Consider the following 21,802-nt stretch of genomic DNA (forward strand, 5'->3'; position numbering starts at 1 on the left):
ATTTTATCATGTGTTTTAAATCATTAGCTGCCTTGTAACCCACATAGGAATGTCAGCCTCCATCTGGGATCTGGGGAATCCCACGAAATTATAGAAATCAGTCCCCTTGAGTACAGAAATCAGACCCCCTGGAGAAAATGGATGCTCTGGACCTTTTACTCTGTGACCTTTTACCCCACTGAGGTCACTTTCCTCAGAAGAAGAGAAGAGTTTGGATTTATATCCCCCCTTTCTCTCCTGCAGGAGACTCAAAGGGGCTTACAATCTCCTTGCCCTTCCCCCCTCACAACAAACACCCTGTGAGGTAGGTGGGGCTGAGAGAGCCTCCCGAAGCTGTGATAATGCCCAAGGTCACCCAGCTGGCGTGTGTGGGAGTGCACAGGCTAATCTGAATTCCCCAGATAAGCCTCCACAGCTCAGGCGGCAGAGCTGGGAATCAAACCCGGTTCCTCCAGATTAGATACACGAGCTCTTAACCTCTTATGCCACTGCTGCTCCTTAAACTCCATCCCTGAATCAGAACAGAATAGTATATAGTCAAGAATCAGCAATTAGACCTGCTAACAAAATTGCTCTATAAGTACATATACATTACAGGTACCATAAAGGATATGAGAAAAGTATAAAACCATAAAATTAAAGAATGTATACATTCAGTCAGCACTGCACCTCTCCAGGTTCTGGTGGCTGCATAGGATCTTGTGACCGTGACTGAGGATCCAGGCTGAAAGACAGCCAAAAGAAAGGAAGTGTACTATCTATCTATCTATCTATCTATCTATCTATCTATCTATCTATCTATCTATCTATCTATCTATCTATCTATCTATCTATCTATCTATCTATCTATCTATCTATCTATCTATCTATCTATCTATCTATCTATCTATCTATCTATCTATCTATCTATCTATCTATCTATCTATCTATCTATCTATCTATCTATCTATCTATCTATCTATCTATTTATTTATTTATGGGATTTCTATACCGCCCAATCCCCAAAGGGCTCTGATCTATTCCTCTGACCTTCCTGGATTTTTTTGAAAGATAGGCTGGATAAAAGTATATCTGAGCTGAGGACATCATATAATGAGCAGTACAGTGATACATGACCAACTGTTCTGATTTCTTCAGTAGCAAAGGGGCATAAATGATGCTGAAATGGGATGCTGTGGTATCTCCCTTCCAATAAGGCAGATGAGCAAACATTGAGTTTAGCCAGGCCAAAAGTTATCCTGCATTTGGGGATCAGTATATTAGCAAAATAATTTTCCAACACCAATCTCTTGTTTCTTAGATGATAGCATTTACAGTGGATCTAAAATGATATTGGAGTTGAGTGTCTCAGATCCTTTGCTTAATTTCTAATTTAGCTTTGAAATGTTTTTGTGTGTAAAGTGCTGTCAACTCACAGCCGACTTATGGCCACCCGTGAGGTTTTCAAGGCAAGAGATGACCAGAGCTGGTTTGCCATTGCCTGCCTCTGTATTGTAATCCTGATATGCCTTGGAGGTCTCTGTTCCAAATACTAGTCAGGGTCAAGGCTAAGAATGCGTGACTGACCCAAGGTCACCCAGCAAGTTTCCATGGCAGACTGGGGATTCGAACCTGGGTTTCCCAGATTCTAGCCTGATACTTTAACCATTGCACCACATTGGCTCTCAAAACTTTTACCCCACGGCTATTAGACTTCTGGGGGAATATTCAATAGATCTTAATTTCTCTGAGAGAGATCTTTTCCTTTTAGATTGAAAGGTGTCTATTAATGTCAAAAGTGCAAGATCTACAGGAGAAAAAACAGGCCCCAGCCAGTAATTGATCCTGTGTATTTATGCATGAGCTTCCAGAGACATTAAAGCCACTTCTAGATGGCGAAGAATTGCAAGTATAGCTCCAAAAATTTGATCTGTTCAAGAGCATTGTAATTAAGGCCCTTTCCCCACTTACCCTTATCGGAGAGTTGCTGCGCGCAATTCACAGCGCGCGCAATTCCTGGCGCGTGCCCAGCTTCCCCACGACCCCGCGCGGGGTCATCAAAAGGCGCCATTTGAAAAGGCGCCAGGAATTACGTGCGCTGAGGGGGCGCGAGAGAGGCAGTGTCAGGGCGGCTGCGTTCTTGCCGCCCCTGAAGTGGGGAGTGCAGCTGGACTCCGTGCTACTTTAGGAGAGTAGCGCGGGGCTTAAGGTAAGTGGGGAAAGGGCCTAAGATACATACATGCAGTGGTGGGATCCAAAAATTTTAATAACAGGTTTCGATGGTGGTAGGATTCAAACAGTAGTGCCGCCATACACACATACCTCCAGTCACTATTGGGCAGGGAGGTTGCTTTAGTAACCCCTTCTTGGCAGAAAAAATTAGTAACCACTTCTAGAGAAGTGGTGAGAATTGGTTGGATCCCACCCACTGGTTGGATCCCACCTCTGCATACATGGCTTGTGATATTTTGTATCTATTGTAAGCCACCCTGATTCCATCATGGGGAAGGGTGGCCTACAGATCAAGTAACAAACAAACAAATGAATACCCTTGACCATAAAAGCACACATAGCTGAAGGCATATAGTGTCAGTCTCTAGCATAAAACAATGTCTTTGTGTGGTGTCATACTCAGGACAATTTTTCTGTTCTTTCTTTATGAAAGAACACTTCCCTCGCACTATGTGCCCTGTTGGCATGTAAGAGTTCAATGTGGTAGTTAAAATTGTTATTTTATTAGAAATATCAGTTATTCATATAGTTTGTAGTTCTTAAATGTAAACAAGTGCCAGTTGTTATCGGAATGCATCCCAAAGGAAACTGGCAGTTGACCAAGGCCTGGCATTCACTAAATTGAGGCTTCCTTCTTATGGCACTAGAAAAATAAAGAGGGTGTTTTATGTTCCTAGGAAGAAGAGCCATATAAAATAATTGCAGCAACATTTAGGTTTGATGTTTTAAAAATCTGTCTTAAATCTCTGCTTTCCTTTCAGCCAGGTGCTCTGGTTAAAGTCAAATGCTTACATTGACAACAGCCATAAAACTATACAATGTCTCTTCACTTTAGAGTAACAAATCAGATTGCAAAACCAGTCCTAGGTCAAGAGGCTGGTGTGGAGATTCACACTCAAGGCTACCTTGAATGGCTGGCAGACATTATGTTGCCCAGTGCTTTCCTCCCAGTTGTAATGCTGCCAAGAGGGCTTTGAAATGCATTTGAAGGATGGGAACCATGTATTGTTTTGTCAAAACATTCTCCTGTCTCAGACTGACACCTTAGGTTATGGTAACCTAGGCTTCATTATAATATTAAATCTTCACCCAGAGGAGATACTAAGGTGCGTCTTTTTGAACATGCATTGTATGAAGCGGGCTTCACATGTGAGAATATGTAGGAGGGTCTTTATCTTACAGATGATGTTGCAATGATGCTGACTTTATGACTGTGTAAACTACTATAAAACTTGAAAACCTCCTGTGTTCTTTGCTTCTTCCTCTTGAAACTGGTGCTGCAACCAAATAAATTTTATACTAGATTTACTATACCTCTCGCCTCTTAAGTCTGTTTTTGGGCCAGGACTTTTGGAGTTTAATAACATATATTAATTGTAGACATATCACTGATGGTAATTTAGGAACCCCCAAATCTTCTCACATTTCCCAATCTGGATCGGGCAACCCTACACCGCCATTTCCTGCCAGTGACCAGAGACGACCTGGCATGACTAGACCCTCAGTAAGTAAGTAAGTAAGTAAGTAAGTAAGTAAGTAAGTAAGTAAGTAAGTAAGTAAGTAAGTAAGTAAGTAAGTAAGTAAGTACATGTGAGGAAGACAGGAGTGAGATAATTTATCTCACTGGTGACCAGCAGACAGAGAATGTATTAAGCCAATTAGGCCAATCCCTAAATAATTCTATGGCCACTTGATCATTTGTCAAGGAGGAGGTGGGATGAAAATTAGACTTCTAATGTACACGAATAAATAAATGAATTAACACATGGACAAATAAATAAATAAATAAATGCTGGGCTTTATTAAGTGAAGTACATTTGCGCAAAATAAAAAATAGTTTCTCCCACCTGCAAATACAACACACTACCATGACAACCCAGTTCTTATTTCCAGCTGACAGATATCCAACAACATATAATGGAGCCATAAGAATTCAAGTGATAGACAAACATGTGCAAACCAGCTAAGAGACTGTGTCAAAAAGAGTGGATTTATTTAATTATTTCAGTGTATATATGAGGTATTGCCCAGTGGTGGGATCCAAAATTTTTAGTAACAGGTTCCCATGGTGGTGGGATTCAAACAGTGCCGCAGCGTCAATGGGGCTGGGCGGGGCACGACGGGGCGTGGCCGGGCATTCCTGGGCGGGGCATTCCTGGGCGGGGCTGTGGCAAGGACTCAGCCGCTGTGCCGGTCCTTAGGCGGGAAACGAATGCACGCAGGCTGCCACGCACGCTGGTGCACCTCCTGCTAGACTGCTTCAAGTTCTGCACGCTACTGCTGAGAGGAGGGGCATAACTAAGGCAAAAATCATGTGGCACAATCACCAATTAGTAACCCCCTCTCGCACACACAAATAATTAGTAACCTACTCTCAGGAACCTGTGAGAACCTGCTAGATCCCACCTCTGGTATTGCCTGGGGGAGATTGTGGAGTGGTACAGTTTTGGCTGTACAGCATTGTCAGGACATTATCATAAAAGAAACACGCAGAGGTATGTTAAAAAGTGCAATTTAAAACTGGCAGAATAAACACTGTCACAACACAATGTATTACCAACGAATCTTTATAGCACCAGTTCAGCAGAAACTTGCTGTAATGTAGAGCAAGAGAAGAATGCCAGGTGCAAGCTTTGATCATCCCCCCAAAATGAGGAAGCATCCTGCCTCTAAAGAAAGACTAGGGCCTTCCTCATTAACGTTAAAATAATTTTTCAAACCACTTTCTACAAACTGTTTCATTAGTATTTAATCCAGCATACGCCTAAAGAGCACCTGAAAGCAATGGAGTGGCATTATTCTTAAAGGAATGAGCCTAGTCCTCTTCCGCTGCATAAAATAATCGTTCAAACCACTTTCACAACTGTTTGCCAGTGGATTTTGCCATTCCGCACAGCTTCAAAGAGCACTGAAAGCAGTTTGAAAGTGCATTATTCTGCATGTGCGGAATGAGCCTAGGCCTTTGAGGTAGAACTGAGCAGAGATGTCTCAACAGTTCAGCCAAGTATTGGTTCTTAGATTGTTTCGAACAACTCTTTTGCTGTTAAGATCAAACTGTATCTGCTTTGTTCCTTGGAAAAAATAGACGTAGCCTAGAAGAGAAACAGAAATAAATGAAAATTTGAAAAGGTCTCTGCCTCCTGACTGACCATCCGTAGAAAACAAAAAAAAGCTTCCGCTACACAGATGGACACTCTGATTGTCCAGTAGATTTAGGCCCTCTGGACAAATATTGTTTGCAATTAAGCAATTAATTTCCTCTCCATTCCTTCCCTCCAGGTTGCAGTGACATTGTTGAAGCAGACTTGCTCTTCGTGTCGTTTACTTCTGAGGTGTGTTTGCAATAAAGAAAGGCCAAGAATATATTGTAGTGGCAGAGAGTTAGACTAAGACCAAGATGCTGGTGCATATCGCCCTTCTGACAAAAAATGGCTAGGTATTGACCTGTGCTTTTGCTCCCTATTTTCCCCCTAATGAGGGTATCTGCTTGGAGATATCTTAGAATTCCAACTGATCTCCAGGTTTCAGAGATCTGTTTCCCTGGAGAAAGCGGCTGGTTTGGAAGGTGGATTCCATGGCACTGTGCTTCATTAAGGTCCATCCTTAGACTCCCCCCTCAAATCTACAAGGATTTCCCAGTCTGAAGTTGGCAACTCTACTCCCCTTGGCCTGATTCCTTTTTAGATCTCACTTATGTTTCTTTAGTGTTTGGAGAACCTCAGATTTCCTTCATTCTTAAATCCGTACAAATTCAAGTACTGAAAAATGTACAAGTTTACAACTGGTTGTGTGGAGAAGCTTGATGTGGTTTGGGGGCTGAATCCGAGGATTCAGACTGGAGATTCTTTACACTCTCTGCATATATTCTTTGCAGTCTGAGAAAGCCCGTTGAAAAATGATTGCTCTTTCCATCCTTATGGGTCATTGTTTACATTCTCGACTGCTTTTCTAATTTGAAATGCAACATGTTAACAATGTGCATTTCAAATCAGAATGTATCAATCCTTCTTCAAACAAACAAAAGAAAACAAAACAACAAACAAAAATACCATCATGCCTAAGAGCAGCATCAATTTGGGGACCAACTCCTCTGAAGTCTTGGGATACTCTTCTGGGGTATCCCCTTTCCATATGTTGTCTGTGTTCATCATATCTGAAAAAGAGGACAGTACAATTTGTAGAGCACTGCGAAAAAATAGCTTCATTTAGTTACCTCAAAAATAACAAACCCATGTGATGCTCTCACTGTCATCACCATCAATGTGAAGAAAGTGCCATCATAAACAGAATACCAACTCAAAATGATTCAGTAAGATATCCAAAGCATACCAAAGGCAATAAAATAATGTTATTTTTCTGTATTTGTTATTCATCGTCTGTCTTTCTCATTGAGGTTACAGCAAAGAAGTTTGAATATAGTTCATTTGGTCTTCACCAACTTCCCCATGAATATAAGGCCCCTTCTGCACACTCAAAAGAATGCATTTTCAAACCACTTTCACAACTCTTTGCAAGTGGATTTTGCTATTCCGCACAGCTTCAAAGAGCACTGAAAGCAGTTTGAGAGGGCATTATTCTGCATGTGCGGAACGAGCCTAAGTGATATATAAAGCTCTTATTTAACTTTAAATTGCATTATTCAATTAAAAAAATTACTTGGAAAATAATAGGTTTAGTCCTGTATTTAGAACGTCAGATTTCTGATTTAGTTCAGTTTGACCAGGGCTACAAATAAGGCATGGCAACACCATTTTGAACAAGTATCTATGAACTATTGGTGAAATATTAGTGAAAAATTGATTAAAACATAATAAACAGGGAGGAACTCCCTCACAGCGGGGAATCCCATTCCACCCCATTGAGGTTCCAGGCTTCCTGCCCTCCCCCCAGTTCCAGTCTCTTACTCAGCTCTCTGCCTGGTTCTCCCATCAGAGGGATTTAAGCTCCTATTTTATTTTTTAAAATTCTCTTTTTTTGCAGACCAAGCAGGTACTCTAAATCTGCAGAAAAACCAGTTGGGGTGACCGTGTCAATCACCTGTGGATTTAAGTATCCACAGGCAGGAGTGCACATCATAATTAAATACATGGTTTCTATTAAAAAACAATTGTCCTAAATATAAAACAATCACTTCGGCAGATTCCGCATGGGCCAAAAACAGCAGTGTGAAAACGGTGTAAACCCTTTTTACACCGTTTTAAACCATTTTACACTGTTTTCACACCATTTTCATCCTGCTGTTTTTGGCCCATGCGGAATCTGCCTTAGAAAGCATGATAACACAGTACGAGTGCGAAATATTTCTCCATACCTCCAGTACTGGTCACCTACAAAGAAATAGGTCTTTCCAGTTTCTGGATCGCTGAAAGCAGCATCGATTTTTCGAACGTTTCGGGGAAAGCCCAGGCGGTTGATGCTTTGAGGATAGCCCTGCACAATATCGTAGGCATTTAGAGCCCAGTATTGGTTTCCTGAAAAAGAAATGTAAAAATTAAACATTTTCTGTGAAATGTGCCTCTGACTGTACAAGAGTTAGTTTGATAGGAAACACCTGCAGGAAGATCCACCAGTAATTAGCAGCCCCATCTGAAGTGGGGGTGGGATGAATCTGCTGTTGGAGGCAGCGTGGGGGCACTCTGTTGGATTTGCTTTCCTCGGGACTCTTGTCCTAGTGGAGGGGTGGATCTGCTGGCCGGCAGCTGCCACAATCTTCAATGGCAGTTGAAGTGTTGTGTGTTGTGCCAATGTCCCTGTGGCAGTTGCTAGCATAGTATGTGCAATCTGGAAGCATGGCTAGGGGAGGATACTACACAATATATTCTCACAATACTAGAACCAGGGGGCATTCATTGAAAATGCTGGGGGGAAGAATTAGGACTAATAAAAGGAAACACTTCTTCATGCAACGTGTGATTGGTGTTTGGAATATGCTGCCACAGGAGGTGGTGATGGCCACTAACCTGGATAGTTTTAAAGGCTTGGACAGATTTATGGAGGAGAAGTCGATCTATGGCTACCAATCTTGATCCTCCTTGATCTCAGATTGCAAATGCCTTAGCAGACCAGGTGCTCAGGAGCAGCAGCAGCAACAGCAGCAGCAGAAGGCCATTGCTTTCACATCCTGCACGTGAGCTCCCAAAGGCACCTAGTGGGCCACTGCGAGTAGCAGAGTGCTGGACTAGATGGACTCTGGTCTGATCCAGCAAGCTAGTTCTTATGTTCTTATGAGGAGCTGATGCTAGTTAGCTTCCACCTGGCAGTTACCTCTGCTACGCCATCACCTGGGGTTTTGGACTCATGCCACCTTTTTGGTGGCATAAGTCCATTAAGCCCAATGAGGGCTTTCTAGGGGCGGGGAGGTTTTTTATGTTTTTTGCCTCCCCACTCCCCCCAGAAAGCCTGCTTGGGAGCAGTGGGGCAGAGTGGCTACAGCACTGCATTCAGGCGCTCAGCTCTTTGTATGGGGCTGCCCATTTTGTTTTCCCTGAAAGAGACAGAAGTGATGGTTCCAGAAGTAAATCCTGATTTACCGGTTAGAACTAAGCAGGAAACTAAAGTATCCTCCCCATTGAAGGGGAGACTGAAAACCACTATAATAAAGTGCATTGCTGCTAAAAGGAACATGAAGGTGAGCCAGCATAGAAATGTTTTAGTTGGTTGCTATTTTCATCAGTTAGACTATAGGCAGGGGCTCCATCCTGGACACATGGAACACTGGCTAATTTCTGCAATTATTTACTTTTTACTCAAACCTTAAATCCAGCAATTTTGTTTGGTAGCAAAACTTGAGAATTGCTAGTGGTTACCTTTAAAAAGAAAAACTTGGTCTTTTTCATAACTTTCATAGGCAGCATCTATTCCAGATGGCAGACCCGGCCAGAAGAGGGAAATGGTATTGAGTTCTATATCTGGTATGTGAGGAGATTTGCGCCAGAAAAACCTAAATTAGAATCAGAAAGGATATGTTAGAAATGATTTGACATCTTCCATAGGCAAGCAACAGAGCTGTTCTTCAGTCAACCGATTGATTTGGTAACTGGATTGATGAGAAAGATCTTATTGGTCCATTCTGAACAGCCAAATAAAAATCTATCTTCTCATTTTTCTGTCTGGACAGCATGGACAACAAAGGTGTCAGAGAAGAAAGAGCCCTGCCCCCCCATGACCCTTTCCTCCTTCCTGAGTCTGAAGCTCTTGCTTTTGACATTTTATGGTGCTGCGCAGCTGCAGTGATTCTCTGGGCCTGCAGTGATTCTCTGTACCTGCAGCCATTTGCTGAAGGTTTTCTCAGAACATTTGCTTTGTAGGTTCTACTGCTGGGTGCCTTTTCAGCTTGAAAAGTACATAGTTGTAATCAGCTCATTCTGCCAATTCTGGTAATATATAATTTTTCTTAAAAACTTTTTTTGAAGAGCTGTCTTCAAAGATATGCAGACATGATACGAAGATGCCATCCTCTGAAGATGCCAGCCATGGATACAGGTGAAACGTCAGGAGAAAAGGCTACTAGAACACAGCCCGGAAACCACACAACATCCCAGTGATTCCGGCTGTGAAAGCTTTCGGCAATGTTTTGAAAGTGTCTGCAGTTGCTTGTACAATCTACTGACTACATTTCTCACGCTTCTCTGCTTCCCTGAACTTCTTCCTTGGTGCCATTTTCTGAGTTCACTCAGTTCCTTCTTGCCTATTTATTTGCAGCATTTCTCTATTGTTCTTTTATTTTTTTAGGGGGGAGAATCGTTGAAGCATAGAGTATTTGAGGAGTATAGAATACAATCTGAGCCTGTGAAGTACTGAAGCATCAGTTCAACACAGAACTCAATAAAGGGGGGTGGAATTATGTAATGGCAGCTTGGAATTGTTTTGAGGGGTGAGTGCAGACATAAATTGTTGTAAAGTGGGGAATTTAACATTTTAAAGAAACATTTTAGAGGATTTTTGCAGAAAGGACCATAGTCACATTTTCTCACTAGGTGGAGCTGCTGCCTTACCTGGAAGAATGGAGGGGGGGAGGGAATAATTTCCTCATAACCCACAGAAATATCAACAATTTGTTTGAGCAGCCTATTTATATAAGTGCTTTTATTTTAATGCCTTGTTAGTATACATCACAGTTATAACAGGGAAGTGTTCCTTTGAAGTACTTTTATATTCTCACAGTCATGGCAGCTAGAAGGGGAGAAAATTAACTTTGAGCCATGGGGAATTTTAGCAGAGTGTAGCTAGGCAAATCAGGTGGGTTGAATCTAGATGGGTTGAATCTAGATGGGTTGAATCCAAGTACTCTCTGGCAACCGGTAGGAGAGGACGGGGTAGAGTGGGATCTTGCCAAGCTTAAAATGAGGACTAAGTCTCAATGTCACTTGCTCAATGATATCACCTCCAGAAGTGTCATCTTCATGTCAATGATGACAAGGGTGACACTCTGGTATTTAGGCAAAAACTCTATGGTATAAGCTGTTTTTACTATACAGTTTTGCCCAAATACCAGAGCATCTCTGCCACCGGCAATGCAATGATGTCAGTTCTGGAGGTGACATCATATCAGTGATGTAATGGCCTAGGCCTCAATTTAAGCCTGGTAAGGCCCTTGCTGGTCAGCTAGATGGTGCCAGAGAGAGGGGGCTCAAAGTGAGGGATTCCCTACCTCCCTGTGGGTATCTGCCAACCCTAATTGGGTCTAATGCCCTACAACCACCCAATATCACTGATTTTTTTCAAATCAGAACTTTATATTCTACAAACTACAACTCATTATTTAAATGATGTTGCAACATCATCAATTAATAATTCCCTTCAGTCTAGGTGGGGCAAATTTGCAGTCTTGCCATTTTTCTACCCAAGTCCTCAATCTAGGGTTGCCAGTACTAGCTTGGGAAATTGTGGAGATTTGGGGATGGAACCCAGGGATATGATTCCATACTTCCCTCCAAATCTACTATCTGCTCCCCAGGAACTGATCTCTTTTTTCTGGAGATCAGTTGTTATTCTGACCTGAAGATCACCAACCCAACCCTAATGTATAGCTCTTGATGTTTTGCAGAGTAGGAAAAGAAATGGAGGGGAGGAACAGTGATGATAAAGATGCGTTAGGAAGTTCCAACATTTCTGGGGTAAAGATCATAGTGATTGTAAAGATTCCCAGAGTGTCACCTGGACAAAATGTCACATTCTCCAAAACTGCACTCAGAACGACATCACATTCTCTGTGATGTTTATTTATTTTATTAAATCTATATCCTGCCCTCCCTGACCAAAGTTGGGCTCTGTAAGTTTCTCCTGTCCCTATGATCTATACCCTAGAGACTGAATAAATTCCTATAAGATGTGGCATCCTATAGGATGTGGCATCATGTTGCAAGAAACTCCAGACTTCCCAGGAAATCCCCTGCAAAACTTGGCATTTGCAAGTACAAGAGTGGCAACTCTGAATCTGTGATACTGGTAGGTAGAGTGATATACTCGCTGGTCAACTAAAGGTACTCACTTCCTGGAAGAAAAAGTATCCTGTCTCTTTAACAGAACTCTACGGCTCATTCCGCACATGCAGAATAATGCACTTTCAAGCTGCTGTCAGTGCTCTTTGAAGCTGTGCGGAATGGCAAAATCCACTTGCAAACAGTTGTGAAAGTGGTTTGAAAACGCATTATTTTGCATGTGCGGAAGGGGCCTACATTTTAAAAAAATGTACTTGTGTATGCTTGATTTTTGGAAGAATGTTTCAGCAAGCAAAGCTCAGCAAAGGAAAAGCCTCTATCATTAATCATTAATAGTTATATTTATTAATAGTTATAATCATTAATAGTTACTTCTTGTGGAATTGTTGCAGAACACCCTTGTTTTTGTATTGTGGCGAAATGAAGTGGGTTTGTGGCATGTTGTGAATGCAACGGTATTGTTATTGCATACATATGAGCCATCAAGTTGCAACAGCAAGGAGCTTTCAAGGCAAATGAGAAGCAGAGGTGGTTTGAGGTTGTTTTCCTCTGCAGAGCCTTTGTGATGGCCTCCATTCCAAACACTGGCCCTACTTGGTTTCCAAGAACTAATGAGATCAGGCTGGACCATGCTTCATTCACTCCAGACAGCATTGTTATTAGTCATGAAAATAAAAAGAAATCCTCTGTTCCAAGTGGGGACCCATCTGGCAGCTTATTAGATTTTTTAAAATGCCAGGATGATTCAGGCAGGGATCTCTTTGCCTCTGATTTAGCTGGCCTTCAGGAGCACATTTTAGGTGTTGTTACTAAAAACTTCTAGAATATTTAGCAGAGCTATCCTGAGCAAAAACTCATCCTTCCAATTTCATCGAAGACAATAGGCTTTGAAGGGTGAAATATTCCTAGGACTGTCCTGTAAGGCTGCAAAATAGCACTACTAGATTATATTGTTCCCCCATCTTTCTTTTGTGGAGTTCATGAGGACACAAGTAGAGTTCTCAGCACGTCTCCCAGGCACTCCATTCTTACTCTGGGCTCACTAAGGATCCTTTCTCAATGCTGAACTCAGGTTGATTCCGCACAGCATAATTATACTGGGTTACATTCAGTATTTAAAAATCCAGATCTTTCTTCTGGTTTCTCCCTTTGCATGAATCCCCGTTTCTGTGAAGGAGTCAAGTTAAGACCGGGAGGAAATACTCCAATTTGGTCATTTCTGCATGGTCCAAATATCCCAGGTTGAGCAAGGGAAATACACCAACATACCAAATAACATTTGACTGGTCTTTGGGGCTGTCATGGAATGAAAGTGTAACCCATGCCATTTTAGTATTTGTTGGTTTTGTTGGATCTTAGGGCCCAGGGGATAAAAGCTCACTGAGCATGTGCAGTCGGTAAACTTGCTTACTTATTACCAACTGCAAGAGCCCCACCCTCCTCAATTGTTCTGGCCTGCAGTAGGAGAAGGAATGCCTACAGCTTAATTGAGGGAATGACTTATTTTTTTACAGGTATGTGTTGGGCCCAATAAGAAAGGAAAATATATTAGAATTTCCCCAATGTCATGGAAATATTAGGTTGTTAACAATGTAACCCTCCTCAATTGATCTGCAGTAGGAGAAGGAAGGCCTACAGCTTAATTGAGGGAATGACTTATTTTTTTACAGGCCCAAATTGAGGGAAGACCTGCAGCAGCTACATCAGATGCAGAAGACCAGATGAGAGAAAGAAGACCTGCTTTATGAATAGTTTGGACTTTATTGCTATTCTTTCATTACTGGACACTGTTCTGAGTGCTTTTTTTTCTTAAAACAGCACTGAAGATTTTGTACAATTGAGTTGTGCTGTATATATATACTCACTATATATTCACTATTATTTATTCTTGAATGATAGAAAGTTGTGTTAAGATTAAAAGTTTATTAATTTGTTCAAGCAATTTCATATTTGTTTGTTAAACCACAGGGTGCTGTCATATATTATTTCCTAAGTCTCCAATGGAGATTGATGTGGCCAAGGATAAGTAGGTTACATAAGCATCTTGCCAGGCAGGTGCTTCCCCACACCTCCCCTCCCAGGATCCCATTGGGTACGTGAGCTGAGACCTGCAGGACTGGCTGACTGTGGCTCAGCTAGTGAGAGGTGCTTGAGGAGAGCATGCTGGAACAGGGTGAGAATGATATAAGGTAGGGAGATCAGGTGGTGGGATGGGAAAACGAAATCATTTTTGCTCCCATGGCCTTTGCCATGGGAGTGATTCAATGTGGGAATTTGGAAAAAGATCAACATTTTAGCGTTTTTTTTAAAAAAAAACTTGAGATGAGGGAAATATCAGAGGACAAACCTGCTTTAGAACTGGGAACTGTGCGAACTACTTGGCCAAACTGGAATATTTCTTTTATTCAACCCGGGATATTTGGACCATGCGGAAACGGCCTCAATTGTTCTAGTCTAGATCGGGGCTGCAGTTGCAGAGGCTCCGGTGGGTATTTCAATGCTGAAAGTGTTCCTTTGCATGCACAGAGCACGCATCTCATCTCAGAACAATGGGGAAGTCCAAACCATTAGCTTTGAGTGCACATTACAGCACAGTTTGGATCCTTGATTGACTCAAAGAAGCTGAGATGGTATAGTCCTTTCTGGACTGTGTGTTCAGAGCACACAATCACTCATTTTGGGAAGGAATTAGACTTACCTGTCCTTAAAGAACATGATTTCTCCACGTAAGGTGGTGGCAGCATCAAACGTTGTTCTGGAACTACAAGCTTTTGGTGTGATGGGGCCAGTTGGTTGTTGTGGGTTCTGTGATTGTCCTAAAGTGAAGGAAAAGTACAAATAATATAGGAAGTGGGCACGAAGTATGGAATTTCAGGTCTGAAATTGGTATTCAATTGAACAAAGGTCAAATTTGAATGTGGATGGAGACTAGGAGACACACCAGCTGCAGTGTGAACAGTTATTAAATAATTGCTCCTTTATTTAAATTATTTTTCATTCAGCAATATATGGGCACAAAATATTGAGGAGTTTTCTTATAGAAATCTATCAAACTTTTATTCTGCTTTTACTCCAAGAAACTCAGGGCAATGTGTGTATTTCTTCTCTCTCCATTTTATCTCTATAACAGCTTTACCCAGTTAGGCTAGGTCCCACTGATTCCCAACATGTTGCCATTTGGGCTTCCATGTTCTTCTTTCCCCAAAAATAAAGAGTCCTTCTGGCTCTCCTCCACCCCATCAGTAATCCAGAATGCCCAGAGAAACACCTTGGTGTCTGCAGAGAACATCCATTTGGAGATAGCTGCCTTCACAATATTTAATTCTGTCCCTAACCAAATACATTAAAAAATTGGAAGCCTTTACCATAGACAGTTTGAATGCCATTAATGTCATCTTGAGGAAGTTGAAATGTCCTAGGATCTTGGTAAGAATAGGTGGGGTACATCAGTGCTCCAGGTTCATTAGAATGGGACAGACCCAGTGAATGTCCAAACTCATGGGCAGCAACAAGAAACAGGTTGGTGCCTAAAAGCAAGATGAGGAAGCCAATGTTTTTATCCAAAGAAACAATGAGCATCTTAAATATGGAAATAAGTTGTGTGTTTTTTGATCTTCCTGTGGGAGCGAAGTAAATCTCTGTGCTCACATGAGTCGCAGAATAGAACACATCCTTATTACAACTAAATTCAACCAACACAAAAACTGAAAGCAAGGCAAGAGAACAGTCCAGAGGGTACAGTCTTTGTCCTTTAAAGTTCACATGGCTTTGAACCAGGGTATCTAAAGGAACATCTCCCTGCATATGTTGTTGTGAGGGGGGAAGGGCAAGGAGATTGTAAGCCCCTTTGAGTCTCCTGCAGGGAAGAAAGGGGGGATATAAATCCAAACTCTTCTTCTTCTTGGCTGGAAATTAAAATCACAGGGAGAGGCCCTCTTGGCTGTCCCATTAAAGGGACAGCTCAACATTTGGTGGGTATGTAACCCCCATGCTCAGAATGGCTAATCTGGTAAGGGTGGAGACTCAGATAAGCAATAAGGCAGCATGACCCCTCATGTGAAGCTTGGAGGAGACCAAGGCCACCAGGACTGGACCTCTTTGGATTTCTATAAGCCCTTAACACCTTAAACTGCAATATTGTTGGGAACTACTGGGAAGGTAGTTGTTTATTTTTGCTATGTTGTAAATGTTGAGCTTTATTGTTTCAGGTTTCTTTATGTTTGTACGGGTGGAGAGTTCTTCCCGGGAAACTTCAGACCGTTGACCCCTGTTCACCAAGCCCTTGAGCCTCTATGAGCCAACCCACGGTAAAGAAGAATTGACTGGCAGTATCAAAGTAGACTGTAAAAAGGACTTGAAATTGCAACCTGAACAGGACCTTGAAATGTGATGTTAAATGGTGATACGTTATAATGCTAAGAAAGTAAACCATTTGGTTTTTTTAAATTTGTTGTTGCAAACTTCATTCCAAGTTCTGTCTCCACAGAACTCCCATAGCTGGGCAGAGGTTACAGGCACACCCAGAAACCCCCATGCTCAGGAATGGGTTGACCCAGTAAGGGGTGGAGACTCAGAGCAGCAACAAGGCAGCATGACCCCTCATGTGAAGCTTGGAGGAGACCAAGGCTACCAGGACTCCCTGACCTCTTTGGATTTCTATAAGCCCTTAACACCTTTAAACTGCAATATTGTTGGGGAAACTACTGGGAAGGTAGCAGTTGTTTATTTTGCCATGTTGTAAATGTTGGAGCTTTATTGTTTCAGGGTTTCTTTTATGTTTGTAATGGGTGGAGAGTTCTTCCCGGGAAACCTTTAGATCATGTTTGAATCCTGTTCATCAAGCCCTTGGAGTCTTCAGGAGCCAACCCACTTGCAAAGAAGAATTGGACTTGGCAGTATCAGTAGACTGTAAATATAAGGACTTGAAATTGCAACCTGAACAGGACCTTGAAATGTGATGTTAAATGGTGATGTTTGATGTTATACGTTAAGAAAGTAAACCATTTGGTTTTTTAAATTTGTTGTTGCAAACTCATTCCAAGTTCTGCCCCACAGAACCCACAAGCAGAGGTTACAGGTACACGAGAAAGGGCCACTTCAGCGGCAGCTCAATAATTATGGAACTACCTTCCCAATCTTTAGGAGGCTGCTGACAAAGGTTTTCTTTATGATTGCATATGATTGAACCAGTTAGAATCTGTGGTTTTCAATGTTGGTCTTATGTATTTTTATGTACTGTATTTTATGTATTATATTCATATTGTAAGCTGCCTTACGCCTGACCTAGATTGCCCAGGCTAGTCTGATCTCATTGAATGTCAGACGTTAAGAAGGATCAGTCCTGGCTAGTACTTAGATGGGAGACCACCAAGGAATACCAGGGTGGATATGCAGAAGAAGGCAATGGCAAAAAAACCACCTCTTGTTGGGGTTGTAGCTGTTCTAAGGCTTCACTGTTGGATGACAGGTGCTGTGGATAGGGTCAGGAGTTGCAGTTCTAATAGCATTCTTTCCTCCTGATAAGCTGCTAGAGCATCTTCAGAGGGATTCAGAGATCCTCTGAAGATGCCAGCCACAGATGCAGGCGAAACGTCAGGAGAGAATGCTGCTAGAACATGGCCATACAGCCCGGAAACCACACAGCACCCACCTCTGTTAGTCTTATGCTTGAAATCCCTACGGCCATAGGTCAGCTGCAACTTGATGTCTCTTTTCACACACACAAACTTGAGTTCTGTGAAGAAGATTTATGGAAGATAGGTATATCAATGGCTGTATCCACCACCAATGGCTTCTACCATCTTGGCCTGCAGATTGCCTGCTTTTCATCCCATTTGGAGTGCTGCAACTCTGACCCTTGGCTAGGGATGGAATCAAGGCTGGGACTGGGGAAGGAGAGGTTTTCACCACCTTAGCCTGCAAATTGCCAGCTTTTAAAACTTTTGGCTCTGCAAAATTGTTTCTTTTTTTGCTGGTATAGTATTTCCTCCCATCTTTTGAGTTTTATAATAGAGGTATTACAGGCCCATAATAATGACCCAGAACTTGCATAGGGACTACCTTTACCTATGACTTTGTAAGCTGCTTTGAATCCTGTGTTCAAGGAGACCAGGGGCAAATAGTTCTGCTAAATAAAAAGTAAATCCATGTTGGCTAAATGGAGCCTCCGTCCTCAGAGACAGCATTCTACATGAAAGGCCAACTTTTGAGTCATTGGCATGGAACTTTTAAAAGGTATCAATGCATCTGCTGTGTAGGTGTACCTTTTGGTCCTTGTACTGTCCAATGTTCCTCATCATCAAAATGGGCATCTCCACCTATATACTTTCCAGGCTGAAAAGCATGAGCCAGTACCCCGCTGGGTCCATCAAAAGGAGAGTTATCTCCATGATCTAAATGAAGAAGAAGAATTTAATTCAGTTACTAGTAATCCTCCACTTAGGGGAAACATAAACTGACTGGAGCAAAGATAGGTTACCTCTGACGTTAAAGGAGATCATGATATCTTGAGTGCCTTCATTTTTTTCTTCGAATGTCAGGGGTGACGCATTGCTCCAGACTTCGAATGCTTTCCGGATTGCTCCTTGCACTTCCGTTTGATGTAAATCTCGGGTGTAAGACTCGATCCTTTAACATTACATAGTAAATAAAAGGCAATCACACAATTGTATTGGTTGGATAACATGGCTGCAGAAGATTGGACTGCGCTGCTAGAAAAAGCCAGAAGTTCTGCTCAGGTGGAAATTTTGATGTGTGGCAGTCCAGACTGTGGCCAACGAGAATTGTCTTAAAACAGGTTAGCCCAACCCCCTGAAAAGTTAGACATTCATAGTTCCATTAAAATGAAGCGCATAGAACTGCATAGAAGTGCATAAAATGAAGTGCACAAAATGAAGTCCATAGAACTGCATAGAAGTGAATAGACTTCATTGTGAGTATGCACATCAACAACTAGAGACTTTAAATCCCAAAGGCACAGTTGTGCCTTAAGTCTCTCATTCCTGACAAAAATCCACCTTACCTGTAAGTGAGATGAGTTTTGTCCCATTTAGGATTTCCTTCTGTGAGGGTAAAGTCACCTAGGTCAGGTACGCCACACCTGGGCTTCTTCATTACATCTAATGTTTCAGCATCCACCTCCCCAGTCACGTCCAGCCCAAAAAACTCTTGCATTTTTTTCAGCTTTTCAGTCAAAAAGTCTCCTGACTTTGTTTGGGGAATTGGCTCCCCTTGAGGACTGTAGAAATGTTGTAGATATTCCTAGCAGAAAAACAAACAAATACTGGATAATGAGATAACAGTATATATCTAGCATTTTTTAATTTCTTCCCAATTAAACTAAGAACCTAGAATTAAGCTGCAGTTGCTGAGGTTGTAGTATTTCTTCTAGGGTTGCCAAACTCCAGGTGAGGTCTGGAGGTCTCCTGGAATTACAAATGATTTTTAGACTGCAGAGATCAGTTTCCTTGGATAAAATGGCTACTTTGGAGGGTGAATTCTATGGCATTGTACACTGCTGAGGTCCCTTCCCTTCCCAAACCCCACCTACTTTAGGGGTCACCCACAAATCATCAAGACATTCCCAATCTGGAGTTGGCAACCCTATTTTCTTCCCCCTAAAATTTCCTCCAAGGAATCCCATGCAGAGGATTTAGGCGACTTGGTTTACATTATGTTCAATTACACTGAAAGTATTTAACTGCACCATAATGCAGAAGAACATTTATGTTAGCCAGATTGAATTATGTAATATCTTAATATCATTGAGGGGCCAGGGATCTCCAGTAGAGCAGCAGCGACGTAGGAGGTTAAGAGCTCATGTATCTAATCTGGAGGAACCGGGTTTGATTCCCAGCTCTGCAGCCTGAGCTGTGAAGGCTTATCTGGGGAATTCAGATTAGCCTGTACACTCCCACACATGCCAGCTGGGTGACCTTGGGCTAGTCACAGCTTCTCGGAGCTCTCTCAGCCCCACCTACCTCACAGGGTGTTTGTTGTGAGGGGGGAAGGGCAAGGAGATTGTCAGCCCCTTTGAGTCTCCGCAGGAGAGAAAGGGGGGATATAAATCCAAACTCCTCCTCCTCCTCCTCCTCCTCCTCCTCCTCTTCTTCTTCTCCTCCTCCTCCTCCTCCTCCTCCTCCTCCTCCTCCTCCTCCTCAGGTAAATGGATGGTTGCTAAGCTTCCTTATTTGAATAGTCATTCAAGTTGAATTGATATCGTGGGGCATTGCCTTTTGGAATGTGTGTGTCAATCTGATATGAGAGAATACTGCATTTTGCTGCTTATTCGAGGGAGGGCAAACGTACCTACCGGAGAGAAACTGAGAATACTCCATTGAGGCCTTGAACACAAGGCCATGCTGGTTGTTGCAATTTTTTACCCCAAGCTACGGTATAAAGTATAATAATACTCAGACAAGGCCTATTGGACACACCATAGCAACACACAAATTAGCTATGGATACTACAATATACCCAACGCATCCTGGTAAACATCAGCAGCAGTGAGCCAGCTGGGAAGCCTGCCTGCTATGATTTATCTTCTGATTGAGGAACCCCTGATGAACCTCCAAGGATTCTTAGGACTTCGTAGGACACACTCTGAAAGCCATTGAAATTAAAGTCCATTTGCAGGATGCTGAAAGAAAGCTGCTAAAGGTTTGTTTGTTTGTTTTTAATTATCGTGATGTCTGGAAGACCTGAAGATGATGGCTTTACATGAAGCTTCCTAACTAATCAATGACTGCTTTGAGGTGTAAATGGAATTCAAAGGAAGATGTTTGAAGCAGAATTAAATATGTGTTTGAAGAGAAGGATGTACCTGGTTTGGACAGGAAGCCAATTGGGTAGAAATACACCCGTTAAATGTTTCTATGATTATCTATGACCTGCATCAATATTTTTTTTTCTGGTTTGGGAATCCTACAGCATCACCCTGATGAGGTGACACAACTTCTAGGTTCACAGCATTGTAGTATTAATGCCACACACCCCTTCCCATCCAATTTTTGTTCTGCTGTGCTAGCTGTGCAGTGGGATTGGCAGGGCCTGGAGTGGGATGCTCTCCCGCAGAACCGCAAGCCCTCCCCAAGAGAGGCCAATGACCTCTCTTGTTAAAATCCCATGGACTGACCCTGGGCTTCTCAGTGTTTTCTTTTTCTCAAGAGCCTATTATACATAATATCCTCTCTGAGGCAGGAGAATGTTCTCCAGAATCAGGAGCTGTCCAGTTTTGGTGGTTCTTCTGTACAGGAAAGAGAGACTTGCATAGCTCCTTGGGTTGGAGGAAGGCTTTAGTTTTTGCTTAGTGAAGTGGTAGGATACAGGACACTATTGCTATCTCTATCACTATCTCGTTAAGTGACGAATGATGTGAAGACCTGAATACCAGACAGCTCATAATGCTTGTATCCATTCCAAGGTGCCATTACAACCTTGGCCTGTCCAGCTCTGACTGAAATCCACACCAAAGAAGAATTTTTCCCTCTTTCCCTGTCCTTCCCAGTTCCAGACTGGGAAACTCCTAGATAACTGGGGATTGGGGCCTGGGGAAGACAGGAACCGCAGTATGGTACATGGCCATAGAGTCCTCTCTCCAAACTGAACTGATCTCTGTGGTTTGGAAATGAGTTGTAACTCCCTCAGCAATTGAACAGGCTGGCTGTGGAGATGCCTACTTCAAAGCTACATTTTATATTGCAAAAATTAATTTTTTAAAAATTAAAAGTTACATTTTATTGCCGCAGTCCAGAAGCTTTACTCCTTCATATTTTTTTTTATAACCTAGGCTTATAGGATCAAATGTGGGCAACAGATTAAAAACCTTACCAATCACAAAAAGCTTCAAACATCAAACTAAAAGAGCGGCCAATTGACCTTCTCAATATAATCTCTAAGAGATACTCGCCTTCAATGACCAAGGCTCTCTTAAAAGCTTTGGTGTGGTACAAAACAGATTCAAAAGAAAATGCATTTTTTGTTCAATTTGAATTTCTGCCATTCAGAGTTCATATTTACCTCAACTAAGTGCATGTCTTCAGTTTTGCTGCCTGGGTCAACAGGAAAGGCAGTGGAATATGTGGTACTTAGCAGGAGCAGTAGAAGTTGAAGCCTTTCCATCTTTTCACCCACCAATGGTCTTGCTGCTTCAG

The 21,802-nt window shown here is 42.2% G+C and overlaps 1 protein-coding gene across 1 annotated transcript; it reads right to left on the reverse strand.

Annotated features, from left to right (window-relative positions):
* Positions 1–5,171: 5,171 nt before the first annotated feature.
* LOC125430822 (interstitial collagenase-like) lies at positions 5,172–21,802 on the reverse strand. The gene is made up of 10 exons (XM_048493071.1): positions 21,669–21,802; positions 18,673–18,911; positions 18,130–18,278; positions 17,915–18,043; positions 15,017–15,178; positions 14,350–14,467; positions 9,018–9,151; positions 7,523–7,682; positions 6,261–6,364; positions 5,172–5,303 (listed from the first exon to the last, which is right to left on the reverse strand). The coding sequence occupies exons 1-10, from the start codon at positions 21,768–21,770 to the stop codon at positions 5,200–5,202; spliced, it is 1,401 nt and encodes a 466-aa protein (XP_048349028.1). The 5' UTR covers positions 21,771–21,802; the 3' UTR covers positions 5,172–5,199.

This window comes from Sphaerodactylus townsendi, linkage group LG04 (assembly GCF_021028975.2).
Source record: "Sphaerodactylus townsendi isolate TG3544 linkage group LG04, MPM_Stown_v2.3, whole genome shotgun sequence".
In the NCBI taxonomy this organism is placed as follows: domain Eukaryota; kingdom Metazoa; phylum Chordata; class Lepidosauria; order Squamata; family Sphaerodactylidae; genus Sphaerodactylus; species Sphaerodactylus townsendi.